Source organism: Cetorhinus maximus, chromosome 16, assembly GCF_964194155.1.
Source record: "Cetorhinus maximus chromosome 16, sCetMax3.hap1.1, whole genome shotgun sequence".
NCBI classification, from domain to species: domain Eukaryota; kingdom Metazoa; phylum Chordata; class Chondrichthyes; order Lamniformes; family Cetorhinidae; genus Cetorhinus; species Cetorhinus maximus.
The window spans coordinates 63,869,406-63,890,790 of NC_135894.1; the positions used below are offsets into that span (position 1 = coordinate 63,869,406).

General features: G+C 43.3%; 1 protein-coding gene across 1 annotated transcript in view; it reads right to left on the minus strand.

Annotated features, from left to right (window-relative positions):
• The window catches only part of cnksr2a (connector enhancer of kinase suppressor of Ras 2a), a 579,431-nt gene that overhangs the window by 89,094 nt on the left and 468,952 nt on the right, over window positions 1–21,385 (minus strand). Inside the window, exons 16-17 of the mRNA XM_078559925.1 lie at window positions 15,740–15,785; window positions 761–933 (exon numbers count right to left, since the gene is read on the minus strand). Coding sequence (XP_078416051.1) covers window positions 761–933; window positions 15,740–15,785 — 219 coding nt within the window. The remainder of the gene's footprint in view (window positions 1–760; window positions 934–15,739; window positions 15,786–21,385) is intronic.

The window sequence follows — 21,385 nt, forward strand, 5'->3', positions numbered from 1 at the left end:
ATTCTTCCAGACAATTACTTTCAAAGAATGCCATTTACTGCTTGACTTCATTTTACAAGTTTTCTTCTTGTTCATGCTTTTCCTTTTCCCTATTAATTAGCCTGTTAGACACGTGTACTTTCAAATGTTACAGTGACCTACAGTGACCTGCCCAAAGCTATTCTACAACCTGACAATAGAGTAGATTACAAACTGCATTGGCAAGGTCGACGCTCTCCTTTCACTTTCTTTCACTGTTCCTCTTGGCAGAAGCTTTGCATTTCCACTCACCTCCTCTCCTGTTGGTTCAATCATGAACTTAGCCATATGGGGAAACTCATGCCAAGCTGTGAGACACTAAGCTAACTAACCTCCTTTACTGCCAGGCAATTTAGAAAAAGATAGCCTTTGAAGGAAAACTGCAGCCAACTCACAAACCAATTACACATTGGTTTCCCCTCTCTTTTAGAAAGTTGTCTTCAGTTGTGTGAAAGTAGCTGCATATCTGGACTAATACTTTCTCACTTGAGGCAAAATACCCACATGGCTGACTCCTTTAACAGTTTACATTACTCAGAATTTTCAATAGCTGTTTTTTTTGTGCTTTAAACAAATGAAATACTTTTTGAAGCACTTTGAGGCATCCCAAGGTCATGAAAGAAGCTGTATAAATGCAAGTTCTTTCCATTAAAAAAACTCATTTAATCCTGTTTACTGAGACCCGAACCCATACAAAAGGGACACATACATACACAGTATGTGGGTTTAAATCAGATCTTACTTCTTCATTCATGTACCAGTACAGAGAGACATCCTTTAATACAACCCAGTACTTCTTCCACTTTTGTGAAAAGTAACTCTTGGCATCCTTTTTCTTCCATAACCAGCCTTCGCAGTCTCCACGACCAAGGTCCTTGCAAGAAATTCTTCTCCTGCTCATTGCTGTTACAGCACCTGAAATTACCAGAAGACAGAAGAAGACAAGGCACTCAAACATTCAGCTACACACAAAACACATACCAAAAAGTAGTGTTATCTCCAGAGTGCTCCAGTTTCTTCTATTTTTAGCAGTAGTCTTTGAAGATTAAAACAAATATGCATTATTACTGTACCACTAAAGTAATTTTCCAGACTGCATATATTTCGCCTCTTCGTAAGGAATTGCATATTGAGGTGTTAACCTTGACTCAGGGGTATCAATCCCTTGCTGAGCAAGATGGCTGTGAGTCCAGAGGTTTGAGGTAGAAGCCAGCCTGGCACTTCAGTGCAGCAATGAAGGAATGCTGCATTTTTGGAGGTGCCATCTTTCGGCTGAGGCATTAAAACAAGGCACTCATCCAGGCAAGTGGAGAGTATTACATCACATGCCTGACTTGTTCCTTGTAGATGGTGGACAGGCTTTGTGGAGTCAGGAGCTGAGTTACGCGCCACAGGATTCCTCTCAGGTGGACGTAAAAAATCCCTTGGCACTTTTCAAAGAAGTAGGGGGACATTCTCATGGTGTCCTGGTCAATACTTATCTCTCAATGAACATTACTGAAAATAGGTTATATTGTCTGTTTGCAACTAGTTCTTTAGTATTGCGCTGGTTGTTTGTCTAAGTGTTGAGTTCTTTAAATTTTGCGCGTGGCCACGCACATGCTGAAACTTGAAAGGGCCAACTTGTGAGCGACTTGTTTGGGAACTTACAGGTTGCTTCTGCAGCTTAGAGGGAACATTGGCTGTTTGTGAGGCCTTAGCCGTGCATAAATTAATTGTTGCATTTCCTACATTACAACAGTAACTAGACTTCAAATGTACATAACTGGCTATAAAGTACTTAGGAATTTCTTATTGTGAAAGGCACTATACGAATGCAAGTTCTTTCCTTTTCTTTTAATGAACTCCCTGAGTTCAGGGGCCTCTCCCAAAGCAGGAAGGTGTATGTTATGTAAATGAAGGTACACTTCCACCTAATCAATTATGGTGCTTTTTACAAATGAAATGAACTGAGATTGGTTTTTGAAGCTTTAGAAGAGGTGCAAAATTCACTATGGCTTTTTGCTTCACATACAAACAGACACTTATACATATTTTCACTTAAAGGATATAAAATACACATCTCATTCACAGACAAATCCTGGGGGTTACCACTGATCAGAAACTGATCTGGACGAGCCACATAATTACTGTGGCTACAAGAGCAGGTCAGAGGCTAGGAATCCTGTGGCGCGTAACTCAGCTCCTGACACCACAAAGCCTGTCCACCATCTGCAAGGAACAAGTCAGGCATGTGATGGAATACTCTCTACTTGCCTGGATGAGTGCAGCTCCAACAACATTCAAGAAGCTTGACACCATCCAAGACAAAGCAGCCCACTGGATTTGCATCTCTTCCACAAACATTCATTCCCTCCAGCACCCATGAACAGTGGCAGCAGTGATGCACTGCAGAAACTCACCAAGGCTCCTTCGACAGCACCTTCCAAACCCACGGCAGTTACCACCTAGAAGGACAAGGACAGCAGATACATAGGAACACCACCACCTGGAAGTTCCCTTCCAAGCCACTCACCATCCTAATGGAAATATATTGCTGCTCCCTCACTGTCACTGGGTCAAAATCCTAGAACTCTCTCTCTAACAGCACTGTGGGTTTACCTACACCACAGGGACTGCAATGGTAGCAGCTCACCACCACCTCCTCAAGAGCAATCAGGGATGGGCAATAAATGTTGGCCTAGCGAGCGATGCCCACATCCCGTAAATGAATAAAAAAAAAGTTTAAACTGCAAAAAATATGTAGCTGCAATTTTTAAAAATGAATTCTTTCACGGGATGTGGGCATCAGTGGTTCTGCCAGCATTTATTGCCCATCCCTAATTGCCCTTGGGAAGATGGTGGTGAGCCGCCTTCTTGAACTGCTACAGTTCATGTGGTGTAAGTACACCCACAGTGCTGTTAGGAAGGAAGTTCCAGGATTTTGATCCAGCGTTAGTGAAGGAACGACGACATATTTCTAAGACAGGATGGGGTGTGACTTGGAGGGGAACTTGCAGGTGATGGTGTTCCATGTATCTGCTAAGGAAGCTTGATGAGTTGCTCCAATGCACCTTGTGTATGATACACACTGATGCCACTGTGTTTCAGTGGTGGAGGGAGTGAATGTTTAAGGTAGTGAATGGGGTACCAATCAAGCAGGCTGTTCTGTCCTGGATGGTGTTGAATTTCTTGTAGCCATAGTATTTATCCAGTTCAGTTTCTGGTCAATGGTAACCCCCAGGGTGTTGATAGTGGGGGATTTAGTATTTGTAACGCCATTGAATGTCAAGGGGAGATGGTTAGATTCTCTTTTGTTGGAGATGTTCATTGCCTGGCACTTGTGTGGCGTGAATGTTACTTGCCACTTATCAGCCCAAGCCTGAATGTTGTCCAGGCTTTGCTGTATACGGACACAGACTGCTTCAGTATCAGAGGAGCTGCAAATGTTACTGAATATTGAACAATCATCGGCGAACTTCCCCATTTCTGGCCTTATGATGGAAGGAAGGTCATTGAGGCACCAGTTGAAGATGGTTGACCTAGGGCACTACCATGAGGAACTCCTGCAGTGATGTCCTGTGATTGAGTTGATTGGCCTCCAACAATCATTACCATCTACCTTTGTGCTGGGTATGACTCCAACCAGCGGAGAGTTTTCCCCCTGATTCTCATTGACTCCAGTTTTGCTCAGGCTCCTTGATGCCACACTCGGTCAAATGCTGCCTTGAATTCAAGGGCAGTCACTCTCACCTCACCTCGGGAGTTCAGCTCTTTTGTCCATATTTGAACCAAGTCTGTAATGTGGTCAGGAGCTGAATGGCCCTTGCAGAACACAAACCGAACGTTAGTGAGCACAAGTTTATGGAAGGTGGAAGATGGGAGGTCAGTCAGCAGAGCATTGGAACAGTCAAGTCTAAACGTAACAAGGGCATGGATGAAGGTTTCAGCAGCATATAAGCAAAGTCAGGTGAAAGTTTGGAGATGGAAGTAGGCAGTCTTGTTGATGGAGTGGAGATGTGATCTGAAGCTCAGCTCAGGATGAAACACAACACCAAGGCTTTAAAAGGCCTGGCTCAGCTTCCGATCGTTGCCAGGGAAAGGGATGGAAATGATATTCAAGAAACAGGGCTTGTGGCTGCGACCAAAGACAATGGCTTTTGTCTTTCCAATATTTAGTCGGAGGTAATTTCTGCTCATCCAGTGCTGTATGCCAGGCAAGCAGACTGACCATTTAGAGACTGTGGAGGGGTCGAGAGAGGTGATGGTGTGGTACAGCTGAGCGTCATCACTGTACATATTGAAACTGATGTAATGTTTTTGGATGTCACAGAGGGACAGCATGTAGATGAGATATAGAAAGCAACCAAGGATAGATCCTTGAGAGATACCAGAGGTAACATTGCAGGAGCGGGAAAAGAAGCCATTGCAGGTGATTCTCTTGGTACAATTCGATAGGTATGAATAGATTCAGGTAAGGGCAGTTCCTCCCAGCTGGATGACAAAAGAGAGACATTTGGAGAGGATGTTATGGTACACTGTTTCAAAGGCTGCAGATAGGTTAAGAAGAATGAGGAGGGATAGTTTACCATGGTCACATGATAGCCAAAGGTCAGATATTTGAGAATTTGAGAGTGCAGTGGTAAGTGACTTAAGTGGGGAGTATCCTCCAGGGGTGAAGACAGAAGAACGTGATACTTACAACATAAAAAATATATATAACTCTGAAAAGAAATGACTAAGTGTGCAAATAACTTTTCCATATAATGTATGAATTGCCTGCAGGAAGTGTCCTCGCTTGGTTTTCCCTTCTCTTCAGGGTTCAGGGTTTAGTTAAAAGTTTCACTTGGGCCTTGGATACTGGGGATTTCCAGCTCATAACAGCACTATGGTTGGCATTTTACAGCCCCTCCAGGGGCGGAATGATAGGTGGGGAAGGGGCGGCCCTAAAATTGCCATAAGTGACATTTCCAATGTATAGCCACCTGCTCCCACTGCAATTTTACAAATGGCAAGGGAGGCATCTGGTGGCCTGCTCATCTGTAGGCCAATTAATGGCCACTTAAGGGTCTCCTTCCCTCTGCTGCTGGGATTTTACCAGGGGTAGGGGAGGCCCACGCTTTGTCACTAGGCCAGGCCATCTAATAAAACTTGGCACACCGATGGTCGGGGTGGAGGGAGTGTCATGATAATGGTTGAATATGGTAGTGGACTCCAGTATTAGATACTATAGGGTTCTCTGCACTAGGAATAGGGGGTCACCTGACCTGGAGTTGAAGGTAAGATAGCACATGTTGGAGCCTGTCTTGATTGAATTCAATTACTGCAGAGATATGTATTTATGTTAGGAAAATGTGCTATCAGTAAAGTTAGCTCAGCTATAATGTCGCCGGCTTGTGTGCATCATTGAAACAAAAAACAAGACATGATGTCAGAAGTAAACTAAATGCAACAAAGGAGGTTCTGAAACCACCGACAGAGCTCAGTTTGGAGGGAAATCTCGCTGAAAACTGGAGGAGGTTCTGGCAGCGATCCAAGCTGTACCTCACAGTGACGGGAAATTATAAAAAAAGACCCTCAGGTACAGTCTTCCATCTTTCTTCATGTAGCACGGGAAGCAGCCCTAGAAGTCTATAACACATTCGCATTTCAAAGTGATGACAAATAAAATGACTTGAAAGAAGCAATGGAAAAATTTGAAGCCTACAGCAGCCCTAAGGAAAACATCACGTATGAAAGATACTGATTTTTTACATGCACACAAGGCAGTGACAACATTAGTCTGTAGAAAACTGAGCTGCGAAAACGAGCTAAATTGTGAGAATTTGGAGAGTTTGAAGAATCACTCATCCGAGATAGAATAATTTGTGGAATCGGAAATGACTCTCTGAGAGAATGGCTTTTGAGAGAAGTTGATCTCACATTGGAGAAAGCAATAAATATCTGCAGAGCGGCAGAGATAACAAAATGCCAGATTAAACAGATGACAAATGATGATAAACTGCACACGGTCAAGCAGTTAGATGCAGTTAAACAGAAACAGCCCCAGGAAAGAACAAATAGACAGCTTGAAGGTAAAAAAAACAAAACTGCTATTAAAACATTTAAATACAGCTGATGCGAAACAGATCATTTAACACGTAGTTGTCCAGCCTATGGAAAGCAGTGTAAGAACTGTGATAAACTAAATCACTTCGCTAAGATGTGTAAATCGAAGAAAGTGCACATGATTGACACAGGCACTGAAACTGAAATTTTCGTTGGTGCAGTAACAACAAATTCCAAAGAAGACGAATGGAAGGTTGATTTTAAAATTGCCAACATGATGGTGCATTTCAAGCTTGACACAGGTGCACAAGCAAATGTCATTCCCATAAGCCTATATCATAAGATAAGCAAAGAAAAACAGCTAACTAAAACAAAAGTGAAGCTGTCTACTTATGCAGGTGAAAAAATTGCAGTAGAAGGCAAGTGCACACTTAAAGTGAACTACAAGGAACAGCCTCAAGCACTTCATAGTGGTAAAAACTGATGCAAAACCCATTCTTGAAATCAAAGCTTGTGAAAACCTGAAGCTAATTAGGAGAATAATGACTGTCACCACTGATGATATCCTGAAGGACTATGAAGATGTGTTCCAGGGGATTGGTTGCCTAAAAGGAGAACACACCATCAAGATTGACGAAACTGTGACACCCAAAATACACCCGTCCTGGAAAATACCAGTAATGCCGAGAGAGTGACTGAAAGCAGAGTTGGACAGAATGGAGAAACTTCACATCATCAAGAAAATTGAAGAACCGACAAAGTGGGTTAATCCAATTACAACTGCAGAGATGGGAATCTGAGAGTCTGTCTGGATCCCAGAGACCTAAACCAGGCAGTACAAAGAGAACATTACCAGCTTCCCACAGTAGAAGAGATCACATGTAAGCTAGCTCTTGCTAAATACTATTCAGTCTTGGATGCGAGTTCAGGCTTCTGGCAGGTCAAGCTGGATGGACTCAGCTCCTATCTCTGTACCTTCAACACATCATACGGGTGATACAGGTTTTTATGCTTACCTTTTGGTATTAATTCAGCTCTGGAGGTGTTCCATATTACAGTGAAGCAGTTGTTCGAGGGGTTAGAGGGTGTGGAAACCTATATCGACGATGTGCTGGTCTGGGGAGCCTCACGAGAAGAACATGACCACAGACTGAGGTAGGTGCTGGCCAGAGGTAGAGAAAGGAATTTCAAGTTGAAGAAGGAAAAGTACAAAATAGGTCTTCATGAAATAAAGTACTTGGGACATGTGCTAACAAGTGAGGGACTGAAGCTGGATCCGAATAAAATCGAAGCAGTCGTGAATATTCCACCCCCTGAATGTAAGAAAGACTTGGAGGGGTTTTTGGGAATGGTGATCTATCTTGGGAAATTTATTCCTAACATGTCAGACCCTGACAGAACCTCTCAGAGAACTTGTACAAAATGATGTGGAATAGCATTGGGAACAATGTCATCAGGAAGCTTTGACCAGTTTGAAGAGAACACTGACCCAGGCACCAGTGTTAAAGTATTACGACGTCTGTCAGCTGGTCAAGATCTCAGTGGACGCTTCAAAGACTGGCCTGGGAGCTGTCCTCTTGCAAAATGAGGCACCAGTGGCATACGCTTCAAAGGCAATGACTGAAACACAGCAGCGGCTTGTGTTTGGCCTAGGACGTTTCCATCAGTTTGTCTATAGCAAAGACGTGCAGGTAGAGTCTGATCATAAGCCTCTGGAAGCTATACTTAAAAAGCCCCTGAACTGTGCACCACCAAGAATCTAAAGATTATTAATGTGTCTGCAGAAGTACCAGGTCAGAGTTAAATACAAACTGGGCAAGGAAACCTACATTGCAGACACTCTGTCACGTGTATACCTACCCATTACGGAGGAGGAGGATAAAGAAACGGAAGCACAGGTTCACATGCTGACAAAGAACTTACTTGTGGCTGTAACCAAACTGGATGAGATCAAGGAAGTGACCAAGAATGATGACAACCTGAGGAAACTGCAGCAGATTGTACAAACTGGCTGGCCCACACATAGGAGCGGAGCCCCTTCTGCTGTACAAGAGTACTGGAACTTTCGTGAGGAATTTCATGTAGCAGAAGGAATACTTTTCAAGGGAGAAAAGATCATAATTCCCGCAACACTGAGGAAAGAAATGCTACAGCACATACATGAAAGTCACCTATGCATAGAAACATGTAGGAGGAGAGCTTGAGATGTAATGTATTGGCCTGGAATGGGAGCACAAATTGGGGAAATGGTGAATGCATGTGCAGTGTGCCAAAAGTACAGTAAATCGCAACAAAAAGAACCACTTCAACCACACAGTGTTCCAGAGAGGCCCTGGCAGAAAATTGGAGTGGACTTGTTCACATTTGACAACACTGAGTATCTACTAGCAGTAGATTATTACTCAAAGTTTTTTCGAGTCTGTGCTGCTGAGAAATGATAGTAAAAGCATCACTGTAAAATTATTTAAAATTAATTTTTGCTTGTCACGGCATACCTGACGTGCTCATCTCAGGTAACGATCCACAATTCTCAGGCACCGAGTTTTGCAAATTTGCACAGGGCTGGGAGTTTCGTCACACTACATCAAGTCCCAAATATCTGCAATCTGACGGAATGGTGGAACGTACTGTGTAGGCCTTAAAACACCTGTTGAAGAAGGCAAAGGTGGACGGAAGAGACCCATACCTGGCTCTGCTGGATTTCAGGAATATTCCATTAGAGGGCACTGGATCATCTCCAGCACAGCTCCTGATGGGGAGAAGACTAAGAACTAAGCATCCAAGCGTCTTCCAAGCAACTAAGGGTCCTAACTATTATTTCCATAGCCAGTGAGCTACAGTGTGCAGGACCTGCTCAAACTGAGACAGCAGAAGCAGAAACAGTACTTTGATCGAGGCGCCCAACCTCTGCCTGATCTGATCATGGGAGAGACAGTGAGGATTCAGCATGAAGGGATCTGGAATCCTGCTGTTGTCACAGGAATCACAGGAGAACCAAGTCCTTACATAGTGCAGACTCCAAACGAACAACAGTACAGGAGAAACTGGAAATTCTTACAGAAAACAAATGAAACACAACCCTGCTCTAAACCAGAACAAGTAGCTGAAGATCAAAAACCAGAATGTACCAATGAAGCAACAGATAACCAGACAAAGCCTGAGAGTCCTGAAAATTATCCAAGGGGTGATAGTATCACAGAGCTGGAGAAGCCCCCTTGTCCTTCAAAATCACCTCTGTCACCATTCAGAGTATCCACCAGAAGAAACGTGAAAAAAATCACAGAGATACAGAGATGAGTAAAAGATAAAACAGACTGATCAAAACAGAGTAAGAAAGAATAGATAAGAGACTGTGTGTATTTGAGTTGTAGAAAAGTTTTTTTTAAAAAACGGGAAATGTCACGATAATAGTTGATTGTGGTAGTGGACCCTAGTATTAGATACTGCATGGTACTCTGTGCTAGGAATAGGGGTCATCTGACCTGAAGTTGAAGGTCAATAGCACATGTTGGAGCCTGTCTTGATAGAATTCAGTTACTGCAGAAATATGTGTTTACGTTAGGAAAATGCATAAAGTTAGCTCAGCTACAAAGTCGCTGGCTTGTGTGCATCATTGAAACAAAAAACAAGATAGGGAGGTGCCTTCTTTTTTGATTCCTTGCGCCAATTGGAAGTCCCCCACATAAGGTATTCCCACCCCTGCATTTCTCCTCTAACCACCTATCCATCCTGGTCCCCTTACCCCTTTGCTTGGCTTGCTAGCCTGCCCTGGTGAGACCCAAGACTTTCCTTGAAGTCCAGCTGCATCGCAGCATGCTTCTCTCTGGTACTGGCTGCAGAGACAACAGTGACCACTGCTCCCAGTGGCGCTGCTGGACCTGAGAGATGCTGGCCACTTGACTTGACAGGATAAAAGAGCGCGAGGAGAGCGGCGGAGACACAGGATAAAAGAGCGCGAGGAGAGCGGCGGAGACACAGGATGAAAGAGCGTGAGGAGAGCAGCGGAGACACAGGATAAAAGAGCGCGAGGAGAGCGGTGGAGACACAGGATAAAAGAGCGTGAGGAGAGCAGCGGAGACACAGGATAAAAGAGCGCGAGGAGAGCGGTGGAGACACAGGGTAAAAGAGCGCGAGGAGAGTGGCGGAGACACAGGATAAAAGAGCGCGAGGAGAGCGGCGGAGACACAGGATGAAAGAGCGTGAGGAGAGCAGCGGAGACACAGGATAAAAGAGCGCGAGGAGAGCAGAGACACAGGATAAAAGAGCGCGAGGAGAGCAGAGACACAGGATAAAAGAGCACAAGGAGAGCGGCGGAGACACAGGATAAAACTGAAAAAGTGACGTCACAGGAAAGCTGTGACCTGATTGGTTAGTAGGAAATCTGTACCAAATTTGAAAAACAAACACTGCAAAGTTAATTAATAAATTAATTATCTAAGGCGAGATGGCTGGGCAGGTGATGTGCTGTAGCTATATGATGTGGGAGTTGGCAGATCCCATTGCGAGCCGCAGTGACCACATCTGCAGCAAGTGTTGGTTGCTGGAGGAACTCCGGCTCAGAATTGATGAGCTGGAGTCCGAGCTCTGGATGCTGCGGCACATCCGGGAGGGGGAGAGTTACCTGGACGCTTTGTTTCAGGAGGCGGTCACACCCGGTAGATTAAGTACCTCAAATTCGGTCAGTGGTCAGGGTCAGCAGGGTGTGACTGCAAGTGAGGCAGGTAGAGGGATCCTGTGTTCAGGAACAGAGGAGCCTCAGCTCTTGACCTTGTCCAACATGTATGAAGTACTTGCTCCCTGTGTGGATGAGGAAGAGGGCTGTAGGGAGGATGAGCCAGCTGACCACGGCACTGTGGCACAGGAGGCCATTCAAGAGGGGGGAGCAAAAAGACAAGTGGTAGTTGTAGGGGATTCTATAATTAGGGGAATTGATAGCATCCTTTGTAAGCAGGATCGAGAGTCCCGCATGGTATGTTGCCTGCCCGGTGCCAGGGTGAGGGACATCTCTGACCAGCTTGAAAGGATTTTGAAGAGGGAGGGGGAGGATCCAGTTGTTGTGGTCCAAGTCAGGACAAATAACATAGGTAAGACTAGGAAAGAGGATCTGTTTGGGGATATTCAGGAACTAGGAACTAAATTAAAGAACAGATCCTCAAGGGTTATAATCTCCGGATTACTACCCGAGCCACGTGCAAATTGGCATAGGGACGTGAGAATAAGGGAAGTAAACACGTGGCTAAAGGAGTGGTGCGGAAAAGAGGGGTTCCATTTCGTGGGGCACTGGCATCAGTATTAGAACAGGAGGGATCTGTACCGTTGAGACAGTCTCAGCCTGAACCGATCTGGGACCAATGTTCCAGCAAAAAGGGTAAATAGGGTGGTCAACAGGACTTTAAACTAGAAAGTGGGGGGGAAGGGAAGGGTAAAACTCCAAGAAGTATGACTAATGGGAAACAAAGCAGCGGGTTAGCATGTTGGGGAGTGGATTCAACTTCATGGAAAATTATGAAAAAAACTGAAAAGGAAGGAGAGCCCAGGAGAGGCTATTAAAGTCTCCAGAACACAAAATAGGACAGAGTGTTTGGAAAGGGCTAGGAATCTAACTTCAAGCACATCAGATAAAGGGACGACAATGAGAAGGGGGATGGGAAATACAGGACTGAAGGTGTTGTATCTGAATGCATGCAGTATACGAAATAAGGTAAATGAGCTTGTGGCACAGATTGAAATTGGCAGGTATGATGTGGTGGGCATCGCGGAGACATGGCTGCAGGGAGATCAGGACTGGGAGCTAAATATCCAAGGATACACATCTTATTGAAAAGATAGGCAGGTTGGCAGAGGGGGTGGGGTTGCTTTGTTAGTAAGAAATGAAATTAAATCGATAGCAAGAAACAACATAGGGTCAGATGATGTAGAATCTGTGTGAGTAGAGTTGAGGAACTGCAAAGGTAAAAAAAACCATAATGTGAGTTATGTACAGGCCTCCGAACAATATTCAGGATGTGGGACACAAGATACACCAGGAGTTAGAAAAGGCGTGTAAGAAAGGCAAGGTTACAGTGATCATGGGGGATTTCAATATGCAGGTAGACTGGGAAAATCAGGTTGGTAGTGGATCCCAAGAAAAGGAATTTGTGGAATGTCCATGAGATGGCTTTTTGGAGCAGCTTGTGGTGAAGCCCACTAGGGAACAGGCAATTCTAGATTTAGTGATGTACTGAGGCAGATTTGATAAGGGAGCTTAAGGTGAAGGAACCCTTAGGAGGAAGTGACCATAATATGATAGAATTTACCCTGCAATTTGAGAGCAAAAAGCTGGAATCAGATGTAACGGTATTACAGTTGAATAAAGGTAACTACAGAGGCATGAGGGAGGAGCTGGCCAGAATTGACTGGGAGATGATCCTGGCAGAAAAGACAGTGGAACAGCAATGGCAGGAGTTTCTGGGAGTAATTTGGGAGACACAGCCAAAATTCATCCCTAGGAAGAAGAAGCATACTAAAGGGAGGACGAGGCAACCATGGCTGACAAGGGAAGTCAGGGACAGCATAAAAGCTAAAGAGAAAGCATACAGTGCGGCGAAGAGCAGTGGGAAACCAGGGGATTGGGAAGCCTACAGAGACCAACAGAGGACAACTAAAAAAGAAATAAGGAGGGAGAAGATTAAATATGAATACTAGCCAGTAATATAAAAGAAGATCGCAAGAGTTTTTTTAGATATATAAAGGATAAGAGAGAGGCAAAAGTGGACACTGGGCCACTGGAAAATGACGCTGGAGAAGTAATAATGGGGGACAAAGAAATGGCGGTGAAACTGAATAGGTACTTTGCGTCAGTCTTCACGGAGGAAGACACGAGTAACATCCCCAAAATTCAAGAGAGTTGGGGGGCAGAGATGAGTATGGTGGCCATTACCAAGGAGAAGGTGCTAGGAAATATGAAAGGTCTGAAGGTGGATAAATCACCTGGACCAGATGGATTACACCCCAGAGTTCTGAAGGAGATAGCTGGAGATAGTGGAGGTGTTGGTGGTGATCTTTCAGGAATCACTGGAGTCAGGGAGGGTCCCAAGGACTGGAAAATCGCAAATGTAACCCCCCTGTTTCAGAAGGGAGTGAGGCAAAAGACGGGAAATTACAGGCCGATTAGCCTGACCTCGGTTGTTGGTAAGATTTTAGAGTCCATTATTAAGGATGAGATTTCAGAATACTTGGAAGTGCATGGTAAAATAGGGCAAAGTCAGCATGGTTTCACCAAGGGGAGGTCATGCCTGACAAATCTGTTAGAATTCTTTGAGGAGGTAATGAGTAGGTTAGACAAAGGAGAGCCAATGGATGTTATCTACTTGGACTTCCAGAAGACCTTTGACGAGGTGCCGCACAGGAGGCTGCTCAGCAAGATAAGAATCCATGGTGTTAGAGGCAAGGTACTAGCATGGATCGAAGATTGGCTGTCTGGCAGGAGGCAGAAAGTGGGGATAAGTGGGTCTTTCGCAGGATGGTGGCCGGTGACTAGTGGAGTTCCGCAGGGGTCAGTGTTGGGACCACAACTTTTCACTTTATACATTAATGATCTAGATGAAGGAACTGAGGGCATTCTGGCTAAGTTTGCAGATGATACAAAGATAGGTGGAGGGACAGGTAGTATTGAGGAGGCGGGGAGGCTGCAGAAGGATTTAGACAGGTTAGGAGAATGGGCAAAGAAGTGGCAGATGGAATACAATGTGGGGAAGTGTGAGGTCATGCACTTTGGTAGGAAGAATAGAGGCATAGACTATTTTCTAAATGGGGAGAGAATTCAGAAATCTGGAGTGCAAAGGGACTTGGCAGTCCTAGTCCAGGATTCTCTTAAGGTGAACTTGCAGGTTGAGTCGGCAGTTAGGAAGACAAAAGCAATGTTGGCATTTATTTTGAGAGGACTAGAATATAAAAGCAGGGATGTGCAGCTGAGGCTTTATAAGGCTCTGGTCAGACCACATTTAGAATATTGTGAGCAATTTTGGGCCCCGTATCTCAGGAAGGATGTGCTGGCCCTGGAGAGGGTCCGGAGGAGGTTCACGAGAATGATCCGAGGAATGAAAGGCTTAACATATGAGGAACATTTGGGGACTCTGGGTCTACACTCGATGGAGTTTAGAAGGATGAGGGGGGATCTGATTGAAACTTACAGAATACTGAAAGGCCTGGATAGAGTGGACGTGGGGAAGATGTTTCCATTAGTAGGAGAGACTAGGACCTGAGGGCACAGCCTCAGAGTAAAGGAAAGACCGTTTAGAACAGAGATGAGGAGAAACTTCTTTAGCCAGAGAGTGGTGAATCTATGGAATTCATTGCCACAGAAGGCTGTGGAGGCCTGGTCATTGAGTGTATTTAAGACCGAGATAGATAGGTCCTTGATTGGTAAGGGGATCAAAGGTTACGGGGAGGAGGCGGGAGAATGGGGTTGAGAAACTTATCAGCCATGATTGAATGGCGAAGCAGACTCGATGGGCCGAATGGCCTAATTTCTGCTCCTATGTCTTATGGTCTTATGGACCAGCTGGCAGCTCTCGGAGGCTGGTCTTCCTTCTTATTGGGCCATTAAATGACTGTGGGATGAGTCGGCCAAATGGGGACACCACCTGCAGCGTAAAATTCAACCCTCTGGCCTGGATTTTCAATTCTGGGTCAGAGACACAGCTGCCCGTTCAGCTCTAGGTCCTGATCTCACACAGCAAATTCCAGGCATGCCCACTACGATTTTTGAAGGGGCAGGCCAATTAATGGCAGGGAGTGGGTTCCAGGCTCCTGGCACTGAAGGGTCAATGGGAGGCACTCCAGCATGCTGAGATCAGCATCTCCACAACTGAGGTGGGAACTGCCCATCTGAAGATGGAGGGATGGGGGAGAATACCAGGTATGTTTACTTTTACTTTTTAAAAGGCCACAGCTGCCTGGCCACGATCGTGGAGAGGCCAGTGGCTGCAGCTGTGCCCTGACGGCCATTATGGGTCCTGTACTGCCCACACTGCCGACTGGAAATTCCAGTTAACATGGGAATGGGGCCTTAACAGGCCCTGTGATTATCAGCAATTATTTTTAATCATCCGCCTGCCACTTCCTGATGGGCAGCCGATCTGACCCTGAGCTGGTCTGATCTCTGCCTTGACCCGCATAATCATCCCAGCCTACAACCCGTACATAATTTGAAAATTTTAACAAAACCTTTGGCAGCACGCGGAAACGCCTGCATTTTATACCTCAAAAGTGATGGTGTGAACCCTTCCACCAGCACATGCAGTTATTCAGGTTAGATCCTTAAATAAATATAATATTAACTGTGTTTCCTTTTGCACTGCTATCTGCGCTTTTTATCTGCTGCAATAGAAATTTGGAAATAGAAAATCATTTAGTAAAAGCAGAAGTGTTAAATAGATAAAAGCCACTGAAATAACCACAATTTATAGGCCGTATTGCAATGCAGACCTTCAGCATGCAAGCTTCTGGCTTGCAAAGAGTTTACACAGTTTATGAATTTACATTTTACGAAACTTCAAAGTTCAGTACAATAGGCTTAAAATCACACTTTATACAAAAACTAAACCTGAATCAAGTACATTTCAGCACTGCTTAAAACCACTTACTTGAAATTTAATTTCTTAAAAAAAGCAATGGACAGGAAAAAAAAAATCATAAAAACAAGCTTATGTACCTTTGTTTCTTTTTTTGGATTTTTGCCCCAGGGATTGCTGGAATGTCTAGAATCAAAGAAAAAGAAAGCGAACTGTGAAAAATATAAATTGAGGATCTTACCATTTATGTTCCATCCAGCTTCGAACCACATATGACATTGTCACCATCTATAATCGGGCTGTTGCCTCAACTTAAATATACATTTCTTGTACTGAACAATAAAAATAGACACACAAACTGCTAATTGATATAAACCATCACTATTCACAAACACTTTTAGAAATATGAAATAGAATTGTTCTAATTCAAGATATAATGGTAGTCTACATTTAACAGGCGATGTTTCTCTTCAGAAAAACAGCATGAGAATGAAGTATTTTGTGACGTACTTTTATAGAATGCGTCTACAATAAAATGCGAAAAAAAAGCCACATGGTCTAACCACAGAGCAATTTTGGTTCTTTACGTAAGGTCAGTCTTGTGAATACTGCAGACAGTCAAACACAATGGCTACTGTTTTCTGATATCGACAAGCAAAAAGAAGACAAAAAGCACACTTCTGAGTCCTGCATACTTAAGTACAGTCACAAGTGTGCTACTGGAGGGGTCTAGACAGTTTCATTATTCTAGGACATTCTGAAAATTAAGGACATGGGCAATTTCTTTGCACCAGCTTAAAACTATCACATCATGAAAAGGGAAGAAAAATAACTAGCTCATGAAGCTCTTTGGCCACTGTTCACTGCAGAAATTGTGGGGTAAGGCAGGGTTGGTGGGAGCAAAGGGTTTGGCTTTCAGATTTCCATCTCTTGAAACTTGACATGTTGGAACCCTGCGGTAAGATCTGCAAGCTAGAGTATCTTGACATTTTGCTTTCAGAGCATGATGTACAGACATTTTATATGTAGATTCCTTCGCAGTCCTATCAATTAGCTGAATGTTATGCACAGGAATGCAATACCACAATTGTTATCAAGGCAGGAATGAGAAATTGTTGAACATATCAATCAGGTGATTCCTGATTTCCTGCCAAGCAGAGGCACAGCAATACAATTTCTCAGAGGCTGGTAGGGTCAGCAAAAATATGGTACCTGTACCTTTCTCCACTGATATGGGGATTACCTTGGTGACCTAAGAACTGCAAGTTAACATTGGATGCCAACTTTTTCTTTTACAGAAGTTGATATTCACTGGCCCATATCCATCAGCATGATAGAAGGTCTCAGAGTGTAGCTAAGAAATTCCCCCGTGATCTGGACTGGATGTCTTAAGCACATGCAATCCTTTAACCTTTCAGAGGTTGGACTAGGCAATGCGTTGTTGGGTTCAATCTGTAAACTGCTTTATTCAACAGTAGGCAAAATGAACAGAACACTGATCCAATCAGTGGAAACTTCCTCAAGGCTTCGTCTTTTTTTATTAGTTCATGGGATGTGAGCGTCGCTGGCTTGGCCAGCATTTACTGCCTAATTGTCCTTGCTCAGAGGGCATTTAAGAGTCAACCACATTGCATCACTTGTAGGCCAGACCAGGTAAGGATGGCCGATTTCCTTCCCTAAAGGGCATTAGTGAACCAGATGGGTTTTTAGGACAATCGACAATGGTTTCATGGTCATTATTAGACTTTTAATTCCAGATTTTTATTGATTTCAAATTCCACCATCAACCTGCGATGGTGGGATTCGAACCCAGGTCCCCAGAGCATTACCCTGGGTCTCTGGATTACCAGTCCAGTGTCAATACAACTGTGCCATTGACTCCCCACCTCTGCTCCACCACCATCACTTTCAGAAACCTCATTTATGCCTGGCAGTGTGGGAGAATCCCTGAGGAAATTCCCAATCCTATTTTCCCTGAACAGAGCAAAAGTTCCACACTTGTAGCCTGTTCCTGACCCAATGACCTACTGTGCCTGCGTCCTGGTCTTTTGAAAGACCATCTCCCCTAACCCACAGAGATCAAAAATGTCTGCCAACATCAAGGTGCTAAATATAGTACAAGGGTCTGGCATATGTAGGGTTATTGTGGGACTGACTACAGCACCGCCTACACAGTAAAATAAGAAAGCACATGACCTACACCCAAGATCAGTCTAGTTTTGGACAGAGCTGTGTGCACAAGCAAGCATGGAGATATCTCTTAGCTTATAACCTTTCCTGTATATTTGTAAATAGTTCTAAGAGTCAATAAAGACTTACAGTTAACCTACGTATGACTACGAAGACTCTTTCAGACCTACCAAACTGTAACCAACACCATACAAGACTAAGTATCTTCGTAAATGGCCAGACATCACTAGAAAATTGGTCGTTGTTTTGCATCTGCATAAAAAAATGGCCACATTCCACATTTAAATCATCTCTTCTTTGCCAAGAATGACCAAGCCAGTATGTATTTTCTAGGTAAACCAGTTTCTTGCAGGCAAGTTTCTGCCCAAACCATATATTAAAATTGTTTGTACCAAAGATCTTTTTTGCAGAAAATATGGTCACAGAATCCTAAAATGTGACAAGGAACTTTCTTTACATTGGTGCAAAATTGTACCTTTGACTTTAATGGCAATTCACGATTGTTTATATACCAATATATGTGGTTCAGTTTTTGCAATATTGTGGCCTGAATCTGGGCCTTGGGTTTGTATCAGCGTCGAATACAGATTGGCAGGAAGTGGAAACCATTTCAAAGCTCAAATTAACTCAGACATTAAAGATTTTCATCTCTTACATTAGCTCGGTATCCCTCCTCCTCACTTTTCAACAGCTGAAAATTCAGCAAAGCTCTGTCTCAGGTGAATGCTTGTCTCCTGCTTTTCTAGCTCTTTCTCTCATTGAACTAGTTATATCAATGCACCAAAACATATACAAAAATACTCTCGGTTGGACAACAGGAATTGCTGTGCTCTTACATTAAGTTAGGTTCTCTAATTTTGCATTTATGAAGTGCCATTAAACTATCTTCCAAAGTTAAAATTCTTAATATTTTCTTTCATGAAACCCAGTCATGTGATTGGTGTTCTAATCCTCAATTTCTTCTCATGATAGTTTCCATAATTTACTTTGGGGAAAATAAAATGTGGAAGACAGAACTCATTTCTTTGTACTAAAATTCTTTCTCCTAAAAGGCAACAAAATTAAACTTCTAACAATATATTTTTTAATTCTTTTCCTCCTGTTACCCTGCAGTCTATAAGGCAGTATTTTAGCAAAGACCTGAATACTTCATTGATCAGTTATTGAAGTGAAGCGATTTTTTACTTAGCAACCCAAGAACAGCTCTCTAGCTGGAGTACAGTGCAAGCCAAATACAGAATACAGCACAATATACAGCTATAAAGCTCACTGTATATTATTCACAATACTACATATTAAACAGCAGCAACTTTAGTGCTAATTAAGAGGGCAAATGTGCTCCTTTTCTTTTCTACATTTGTAGAACTGCTTTTGAAATTGAGTCTACACTACAAGGTGGATAGTAATTGTTGGTCTGACTGACATTTGAGAATAACTAAGCTTGTGGAACTCTATTACCATTCCTGAAAGCATGTCTGTACTAACTACAGTGGACCATGTTACTACTTGATATAGGTCAGGATTATGGCTTGGCTGACCGCCAGCAATTCTGCATGTTAGTAGCAGGTCTTAAGGTCATATTTGTCAAATTACAGGCAATTTCTAAAATGCTTCTATATGAGGCCCGTGTGAATCTGCTGAAACATCAGCTTACAGTTTCAATGATGTTGCAGGTATATCTGTACATTTCTATAAGGAATACTCCAGAGCAATGGAAAGCCAGTAGAGTTCAGTAGCATTCTCTATAACTTGGTTCTCAACATCATTGGTTTTTTTTTTAGAATTCACTTTTAAAAAATCCTAGCTGCTCATTTTGGAATGTCATGGCAATCAAACTGAAATTGGATGCTACGTACGCTGGTAGATTCCCACTTGTTCAGCAATATATAGGAATTCGGCATTGTTTGGCCAGCAGTGAATTACTTTGCTCTCCTCCTTTTTATGCACATACTTGAGCCAGTTAAATATCTGTAATTTAAACGTTGCATGTTTTGAAGTGTGACGAACACATACCAGATGTAAATCTTTTAATTATATAAATTAACTTGCATTTATGTAGTGCAATCATGCATTATAATCAATGCCTTTAGTGTTGAAGGGAGCTCACGAGTAAACTGAAATATATTGATAGTTTACTGTTTATTAATTGGTAATCTTTTCACAGTTGAAGGTGGAACTGTTGACATCATTGACATTTCTAGAGAGGATTGGCACTTGGCTAATGATAGGGTACATTTTGTGGGATTTTATCCTACTATCTCGCCAGTGAGGTAGTGGGAATTTTAGAAATGTATATGCTGCCATGAAGATACCAGTACATTAAGGTGATAAGAGTTTAATTGAATTTTCAGTAGCTGTACAATACAATACACTAAGTGGTAATGTAGGAAAGAATAAGGCCCACAGCCTCTGCTGGCACTGACTGATTTTATGACACAGACTGGGTAGGCAGCTATGGGACATGGGATGGAGATCCAAAGGAGTAGATTTCCACCCTCTTTAGTACATATCCCATTTTCCACTGACATTTCTGGTGGAACTCTCATTCATTCTTGTGCACACATATAAATGAGTTGGTATTGACATGGTGCAGTCATGCATCCTTTCATTATTTGTCCTCCTTCATATTCATATGTATAAATAAATATGATCAAGCTGTTAGGCTTGTAAATATGACAGAGGCGAATTTAAAGGACCTTCACTGAGCCCTTTACATTTGCAGTAAAATATTCATGCAGTTTCTAGCTGCTTTGTCATATGTTTTTGTGCCCTTTGTGGCGGAGTTACTATTTCTCTGCTACACCATTTCAGACAGGGCACAATGTCAATTCCATTGGCTCTTCTTTTCTCTTTTCTCCTTGGAAGTGGTGGAGGAACTAGGTGCCAGGCTGTTAGAGCTGCATCAAAGGTCCACGGGGGACCTGGTGGGTTATCACCATAAATAAATATGAAAGAAAGGACTTGCATTTATGCAGCACCTTTCACTACTCAGATGTCCCAAAGTGTTTCACAGCTTTTGAAGTGGAATCACTGTTGTGATGCAAAGAAAAACAGAATCAAATTTCTCCCACAAACAGTAAAGAGAAAAATGACTAATTAAACTGGATCAGTGATGTTCATAGAAGGTGAAATGTTGGACAGGACACGAGGAAAAGTTCCCTGCTCTTCTTTGAATAGTACCATGGGATCTTTACTTTTACCTAGAAAGCAAAGGGACCTCAGTTTAATGTCTCATTTGAAAGATGGAACCTCTGACAGTGTAGCACTCCTTGAGTAATGCACCAAAGTGCCAGCCTAGATTATGTGCTCAAGGAGTGAGTTTTACAGTACCCTGCTGGCGTACTTGAGGGCATGGGGGCACATAAAGCAAAGCAGATGGCCAGCTCACCAACTTCCCACCCACCCCTGGCTGTCTCCCATATTATGGAGGGCGGGCAAGGTATCAAGCAGCCTGCCATCCCTAGTTCCATTAAGGCCCTTAAGTGGACAATTAGCTGTCAATTAAGGTCCTCATTCCGCCTTTGCCGCAATTTTTCGGTCTGCAGGGGAAGGCAGAGGCAATACAGGCAGCTTTGTTGCTTTGTTGGGAAAGAAGA